At 41.9% G+C, this 8,605-nt stretch overlaps 1 protein-coding gene across 2 annotated transcripts in view; it reads left to right on the top strand.

The window, feature by feature from the left end:
• FAXC (failed axon connections homolog, metaxin like GST domain containing) overlaps positions 1-3,769 on the top strand; it is a 74,340-nt gene extending 70,571 nt beyond the window's left edge. For both annotated transcript variants that reach the window (XM_068985378.1, XM_068985377.1), the window contains one exon: positions 3,016-3,769. In XM_068985378.1, the coding sequence (XP_068841479.1) occupies positions 3,016-3,305 (290 nt within the window). In that variant the 3' untranslated portion in view covers positions 3,306-3,769. The remainder of the gene's footprint in view (positions 1-3,015) is intronic.
• The last annotated feature ends 4,836 nt before the right edge of the window (positions 3,770-8,605 follow it).

An 8,605-nucleotide genomic window follows, 5' to 3' on the forward strand; every position in this document is an offset into this window, starting at 1 on the left:
TGGGCATGTGAGCTCCCAGTCCTTGCTTATCAAAGCAGACCGTTTCTTAAGAATGATCTCTTCTTCATGACAGCCCATTGTCTTTGAATGATAACACCTGTCCTCTCATAATTCCTGAGACTCTAGAAGGAATTACTGAAAAATATTCTGTGACAGGTAGCTGGAAGCTATGAATTCCCAGATCAGGCTGTCAGCTCATCAGGAGAAAGGCAAGGTCAAGTCTTGGTGAAGGGCATGGAGTCTGGGGACTGCTTTTGTTTGAATCCTGGCTCTGTCACTGTCTAGCTGTGTGACTTTAGGCAAGTTAATTAACTTCTCTGCTGATTCAGTTTTCCTATCATAAATGCAGATAGTAATAGCTCCTGTCTCATGGGATTGGTGCCAGGACTAGGGATGGGAGTTCATATGAATTCAATAATAAATAAAGCACTTCAAGTAGTGCCCAGTACACAGTAAGGCCTATATACAGGTTTGCTATTGTTATTATTATTAATTTTTATTGTTCCTGATTGAAAAGTTCTAATGACACATAGTCATGAAGGGGGGCAACTCTCTTGGATGAAAGGTAAAGAAAACGGCTGTAGAGAGGACAGCCACAGAAGGCGTGCACACGGTCATTTATCATGTAGATCCCGTGCACTTTGTACCTAGGTTCTGGCTTTCTGGGAGTGGACTTGACTGAGGCAAAGAGGGTGGTCCCCAGCTGTGAAGTGACCCCCAGTTCATCTTCGATATCCTCTACCCCACTGGCCCTTTGCTGCCACTTCTGGATCTTTGTCTAATTTTTGGTCACCAGCGATACCGGCTAAAGCATTTTCATAACTGCTTCCCTGGGGGAGAAAATAGGTGAAAAATTTGCATGTGACTTCCCAAAAGGAGCAGTAATGTGGGCTTCTCAGCTTCTGGCTCCTGAGCTCATAGATCTTCAAGTTGGGGGCAATCAGAATGGACTCACAGAAGCGTGAGTCGAACTATTTTGATCTGAGATGACTGAACATGGTGAACCATGTACAAATCCAATAGTTTACAGGATCCATGAGGCAGGAGGATTTGCCTTATGTTTTGTAGGGGATGGGTTTATTTAAGCAGAACAGCAATCAAGTTTTGAACAACTTTAGTGGGAAAATGTTTACAATGTTACTGGAAGTGACAACTAATGATAATAATGACAATACATAAATTGAAAAAATACTGAAAGAAACACGCCAAAATGTTAATTGTCTTTACCTTGGATTGGTGTGATTATTGGTGCTTTTGTTTTCTTCTTTATATATGTGTGTGTGTGTATATGTATTATATATATTTATACCATTCCTATATACAGACTTAAGATTTTCCAAAATGAATATATACTATTTTCTTTGATAGAAAATGAGATAGAGTAGTTACAGACTGTAACCAATAAAGCTCTTAATATAGAAACAGCCTAAATGGCTATAATAGGGAGCTGAAATAAAATGAAACTGTGGTACATCTGTATAATAAAGTACAATACAATTATCAAGGTGGTCATAGAGTAAAATTAAATGTTTTCATTAAATGTTGTTAAGTGAAAAAAGTAGCATGGGAAACTAGGAAAAGCTCATGGGCAGTTAACCTCTGAGCCATCAGGGAAGCCCCAGGGAAGACCCAGCACAGACAAAAATAAATAAATAAAAATTTTAAAAAAGTAGCATAGGAAACAATATACTACATTGCAAATGTACAATATATTACATTTGCAAATGCTACATTGCAAATGTAAATATATGTAAATGTATATATGTGAAAAGTGAAAGTGAAAGTCACTGACTCATGTCTGACTTTTTGTGACCCCATGGACTATAGAGTCCATGGAATTCTCCAGGCCAGAATACTGGAGTGGGTAGCCTTTCCCTTCTCCAGGGGATCTTCCCAACCCAGGTCTCCTGCACTGCGGGCAAATTCTTTACCAGCTAAGCCACAAGGGACGCCCAAATGTATATATAAATAAGCATAAATTTCAGGAACAGCATAAATGAAAATGTTATGACAAATGGGATTATTGGTAATTCTTTTATTTTTTGCTTACCTATATTTTCTAATTTTCTGGAATAAAACATGGATTACCTACACAGTAAGTGAGTGTTTATATAATAAAAAAAATAAACATCCAAAGACTATTCTTAGAGCAATAAAATCCTGTAAGAGTTGGTGACAAATTATATGCTTCTTGAGCAGTGTTGCCATCTGGCGGCTCAAAAGCAAAAACTCACCCTCTTTCTGCAGTTTGCATTTGGAATTAGGAGATGAAAGCCAAATACTGTGTCATGTTTCAGACGAATGCCTGGACAATTCTAGCAAGTTAATGAAAGTGTTCCTTTGATTCACAGGAAACAGAAGTAACCTGGTGGCCAAGCAAGAACCCGATCATGGGTGTAGTGTTGAATTTTACTTAAAAAATTAAACAATCTCTGTTTTACTAAATGTGTTTGCAGGCATGTTCATCCATAAAGACAGTTCTGAGTTATCTATTTTATGGATGATTCAGGGCAAAATTTCCTTCCTAACCTATTTTTTTTTTTCAACTACTTGGCATAGCAGCCTGTAACAACGCTACAAATATTTGTGGAATGAATGATCACTTCTGGCTGACTTAATCCAACTAACAGTTGGTGTGTTTTCATGGACTATAAATTAATTTAGAGATGAACCAGCTGAAGCACTAGTTTTCTTGACATGCGAACATAAAATAATAAAATGCTTCACAAAGCCAAACAATGGGTAGTTTAGCTGCCATTTTGAATCAGCTACCCTGCTCACTCCTCACCATCCGAGGACTCACTCCTGAATTTCATCCAGCCCACTCACTGAATTTAACTTTCCTTACTCACCTTTCTTCTTCTGTGTATAAAATCTGAACAGTTGAACAGTGCCTCTGTGGAAAAGCATTGTTCATGCCTACCCTACACTGTTCTTCTGAGTTGCCCAGAAAGCCAAGTGGCTGGTAGAGGGTTGCTTTTGAGAACTAACCCTTGCTTTCCTTCCCCCCCGCAGGTGAGCTGATCAATCTTGCTATGTACTGTGAGAGGATAAGGAGAAAATTCTGGCCTGAGTGGCACCATGATGATGACAACACCATCTATGAGTCTGAGGAGAGCAGTGACGGCAGCAAAACACATACGCCCCTGCTGGACTTCAGCTTTTACTCAAGGACAGAGACCTTTGAAGACGAGGGAGCAGAGAACAGTTTTTCCAGAACCCCAGACACAGATTTCACCGGACACTCGCTCTTTGACTCTGATGTGGACATGGATGACTACACAGACCATGAACAGTGCAAGTGACGGCCAGCCTCGCTGACCCTTCTGTTGGAGCTGCCACTCCCTGGGGCCAGTCCAGTTTCCCAGGCAGAAATCCATCAAGCTGGGAGGAGATCTTCGTGCTTGGCACAGTTCTCACAAGCTAACTGGAGTAGAGCAGCCTTATTTCTTTTTTGTACAAACAAGACTCAGAACCATTCCTATGGCTCCATTTAAAGCAAAGAGGCAAAAAAATTAAAAAGTCAGCATGGTTCCTGAAATCCATTTTTGTTTTCATTAGAAAACTAACATTGTGTGGTAGAGCAGTGCAAGAGCGGGTTGTCCACAGACTGCTTATACGCTGATCCCCTGCAACCTGAGGGCTTAGGTGTGAGTTGGATCCTTGAACATCCTTCATCCAGTAGGATTCAAAGTCATGAGTGATGTCATCAGAAGGAATGCAGGAGATAAATGTTCTTTGGTGGCCTCTTGTATTTTCTGTGTGTATAATGTATGTTGAAATATAAGTCAAATAAAATCCATAGATATTCAGTGAACACCTACTATGTGCAAAGCACTGTGCTAGGTGCTAGCCAGTATTGGTTTTATCCTAAGCCCTGCCAGTGACTAGCTGTGTGATTCTGGGCAAGTCCCTTAATTCTTGTGTGCCTCATTTCCCCCACCTGTAAAGTGGGGGTGACAATAGTCTCCACCTACCTACCTCACAGGGGTGTTGTGAGGATTCATGTGGTAACATTTGGCGCTTTAAACCTCTAGGAAGAGGTGTGACATAAACACATTTTATTCTTTAATGTGCTTCGTGCGTGTGAAGATCGGCGGGGGGAGGAATTCCACATTCAGGCAACAGCAGCCACGGTCACTCGCCCAAGCCGAGCCTATGGAAGACACACCAAGGCACAGTTAGGACGCGCTCATCATCCTCTTTGTGATCTTGCTTGAATTGAAACCTTTCGCTGAAAGAACCTTGGAAATATTTTTACAGATCATCAACAGCCGCAAACGGTCTTCACCTCTACTGTATATTTGCAGAGAAGTCTCTTTTGTTGCCTGAACTCACACTGGAGAGCTGGCCTTCGTTGATTCCGGAGTGTTAAGTTGCCTACATTTGATTTACTTGGAGGGTATAAAGCTCAGGAATAAGATCTATTTAATAGAGGTGAAAGGGAAAGGATTTGATTGATTTTTTTTTAAAGCAGAAGCTTGCCAACTTGTAATGTCTTTTTTGAAAACAAACTTTGCAAGATGTACTGAAAAGATGAAGCAGGAAGAGGATTGTTGTAAATGGTAGCAAAGCACTTTGTGCTGTGTAGACTCTATGCAGTTTCTATTAATGCAGCTTTTCTGGTCTTCTCAAGCCCTTGTCCAGTGAGGGGAAGGCGATGCTGAGGAGAATCTTAATGTTTCTTAAAGATTTCCCCTCCCCTTCCTGTCCTCTCTTTTCCTCCCCATAGAGCACCTGAACTCTTGCGGTTACAGTGTTGACTAAGGCACTCTATCTCTGAAGACATAGTTTTGGTTGAGTTAGAATATTTTCCGGTGAAATATGGGGTGTAGATCCTGGGGTGATGGCTGTGGATTTGGGCTTCTGACCACAACTGCCTGGGGAAGGGCTATTCCTAATGGAGTTAAAAAGGAGCTTCTTAAAAGACACCAACTTCTGAGAAGTTCATATACTTTATTTGAAAAAGACTCTGAATATAGTTTTGGCAAAACAGTCCTAGAATGCTGTGGATTCACAAAGATGTAATGAGAGAGAGTTTTTGAGGTGATTTACCGTTTAAGCAATGTATAACTGGGAAAAAGTGCTGAAACACTCTAAGCTAGAGATTTTTATTCCACATAAAACTCAATTGTTAGTATCTTATCAAACCCTTCATCTTTGAAGGGACTGTTTGATGCCTAATGAGAATGTGTTGGAAGATATATGAATGGATAAGCCTATTTTGTTTCCAGTATCATTTCCAGGATTACCCACCTCTTATCTCTCTAGCAAATGCGTTCCAAGACCAACTGGTGGTAGTTCTATGTGACAGGGAAAGTCCTGGCCTAAAAATGTGAATGGAATCGACAGACTGTGGACCTAGCTCTGCTAAGACTGAGTTGCCCTTTCCCCGCCTTCAGCGGGAAAGAGTTGTGTTTGAAATTTTGTCTATAATTTATTCTTTCTGTATAGCACAAAGTATACTGTATCTTCATGCTAAGAAGGTTTAAGTTATGAGTATGGGGTCACAGATATTTTTTATTGTGTATTACTTGGAGGGCACATCCATGGAGAACCAACATTAAGTATGTGAAACCTTCATTCATTTTCTCCAGGTGCCTCCCACGGGGACTGAGTCCTGGGTACTGCCCAACAACTCATGTTTGGGTACTCAGCATTTTGTAGGTATGACTTGATTAGGAACCCTAGAATATACCCAGGTTTTACTTTCCCAACGTGGGTTATGGAAAAATAATGACGAAGAGAAAACCCACAGTGGTGTGGGCGACTTATGCAGTCTTGATTAGGTGGGCTTTAATTTTATATGTTTCATTCTTAGGTTGCCCAGATTGAACTGTTCTCCTATTTGATGAACAGGTGCTACTTATAAGAAAAATAACAAGAAATTAGGGGATGTTTTGGTTATCTGACTCTCTTGTTCAAGTTCTGTATTTCTTTTTTATTGGAAGATAACTTAAGGAAGTGTGATCTTTAATGCCAAGAGATGCTTTTGGATGGCCAGAAGACCTGTGGGCTACCTGTTCTTTTTTACCTCTCATTGTAAAATTAAACTCTATCTTTTTTTCCACTTCCCTTTGCCCCACCCCACCCTCATCTCCACTTGTCTGGATGAAGGAGCAGCCGAATTATACTTTGCCTTGCATATGTCAGAGTAGACACAAGGATGATTTAAATTTATGCAGAGGTAAACCGTATTGCCAGAGGTTCCCCTTTCTTTTATAACATCATGATTTGTGAATATTAATGTTGTCAAGGTGATGGGCTGCCCAGCTGACTGATCACAGAGTTAGAACAAATGGACTCGAACCAGAACTTGAGTCTCGTCCTCACATGAGCCCTGCTTGTGTGTACTGAGGTATGAGGATATGTGTTTGTGAAACAACTAGGGTTCAAGGAAAGGAGGTGTTCAGGATTATAGCTGTGGGAGTCTTGCCCAGATTACTTGAGAGAAAGTTCAGACCCACAGACATGGATACCTGGGTGGTGGATTTGCTCTGGAAAGCCATATTTATTTGAAGGGTAGGCCCAGAACTGAGGTCTTTCACCTTGCCTTTCAGAGTTCTTGCCATTACATCAGCTTGACTTGGATTATTTTTAAAACCACCTCCCCGAGAATTCACTCCATGTTTGTAGAACCAGCGCATCCCAGCCTCTCAGAGAGTGCTCGAAATCCTTCAGTCTTGTCCCCTGTATCTCTTCACCCGGGTCAGTTCAAGGGATCTTTGTTCGGTATCTTCTCTGTACAAGGTGCTGCTTGTGCTCTGTGAATGTCACCAAGACGGGTATTTAAGTTCCCAAGACCCTTGTTCTTGGATTAGGTCTTTTAAGGAATCCGTCCCCATATGATCTCTCACTGGGTATGTAGTTACTCACTGATGAGTTGATAGCCCCTTACCTTAAGCCTGGCCCTGGAATCCACACTGGATATAGAGTGCTGAACAGATGTGGCGCCCTGGTTTTAGGTATTCTCTTTTGCCTAAGCTTCTGTGATAATCTCTTTTACATGCGTCTCCACTTCCCTGATCCGTTCTACCCACCGTCTTAGATCAATAGTTCTCGAAACTCCCATAGGGCACTGTGTTGCTCTAGGATGAGGTATTCCTTTGGGCCTGGTGTCCTCACATTTTCATTTATCTTGTTTGCCAGGGCTCCTCCATGTAAGCCATCCAGTGCATCCAGGCTGATCCATTTGCTGTTGCCTAGACGTACCTCACGTGCTCTGCTCTGTGCGTCCGTTCACGCCAGCCCCTCTCCTGAAATGCCTGCCCTTCCTCTCCTTTGGCTCACACATCTCACACGGCCCAAGCTTGTCAGTTCTGCAGGAAGAGGTCTCAGCTTATCGTAACCCTCGCTTCCTCTAGAAACACAGCTCCCATCACTTCCTTCCCTGAAGGCTGCATGGGGGAAGGGATTCCCAGAAAGAGGGGCATACCCTAGAAAGTTATTGTGCTTCCTTGGTGGCTCAGCAGTAAAGAGTCTGCCTGCAATGCAGGAGACTCAGGAAAGGTGGATTCAATCCCTGGCTTGGGAAAATCCCCTGGAGGAGGAAATGGCAGCCCACTCCAGTATTCTTATGGGAAAGTCCCATGGACAGAGGAACCTGGCGGGCTAGAGTCTATGAGTTTGCAAAGAGTTGGACGTGACTGAGCACACACACAGTGGTTTTTAATTTTTGTGTCACCATTGATAATCTAATGCAAGTCCTATGCCCTAGTCCCAGAAAAATATGGAGATATGTGAAATTTTGCATGTAAGTTCAGGAGATCTAGAAATGTCTTGAAATTACCTGTGGATTCCTTAGGGGGTTCATGGACCACAGGTGAAGAAAACTTGTTTGAAAAACAGTCTTTAAAAGTTCCTGCTCTTAGTGTTCATTCTTGCTTGCTTTTATCCCAGCCAGACAGGAGACAAATTAGACTGGGAGGTGCAAGCACAAGTAATCTGTATCATCATCCACATGGAGAGTGCTCTGTGACAGGGAAGGAAGAAGAGGCGCCTCACACTGATTGAGAAAATATCCTTCTTTTGACAAGTTTGGCATTTTGAAAGTGAAAGGATTTTGTTGTCATCATCATTGTCATCTACCTCTGACCACCCGAAATGTTGATTTTGCAAAATCAGTTCAGGGACAGGGGCTTCACTTCAGCCCTGAAAAGCACCACTTCTGCATGGATAAGCTGACTGGTGTGTGGCTTAAGGTGGGAGAGAAGAAGCTGGATTTTTCCTTACAGGAATAAGTTCTGCACAATCAGGTTTTTCTGCATTAATTAGTCAATTAATTGAACAATTGTTGAGTGTATTTTCAATAAAAGGATGGTGCCTTTTGTTGATAGGAAACAACTCAGGCTCTTCCTCCTCTTCTTTTCCTTTCTCTTCTTCTTCATCTCCCCTCTCCACTCCCTCTTTCCTCTCCTCCTCTTCCTCTTCTTGTTTTTTTTTTTTTAAACAGGGTGAGACTATTTTCATTGCTCCTGGCTATTATCCAGGATCCTTTGTTCTCCTGTCTATGCAGTGCTGTTTAAGAAGAACAAGGACTGATGAAAGTACATTCAATGGCAAATATTTCTTGAGTCTAGATGTGGAACTCTGGCAATCCATTTCT

This window comes from Capricornis sumatraensis, chromosome 13 (assembly GCF_032405125.1).
Source record: "Capricornis sumatraensis isolate serow.1 chromosome 13, serow.2, whole genome shotgun sequence".
In the NCBI taxonomy this organism is placed as follows: Eukaryota; Metazoa; Chordata; class Mammalia; order Artiodactyla; family Bovidae; genus Capricornis; species Capricornis sumatraensis.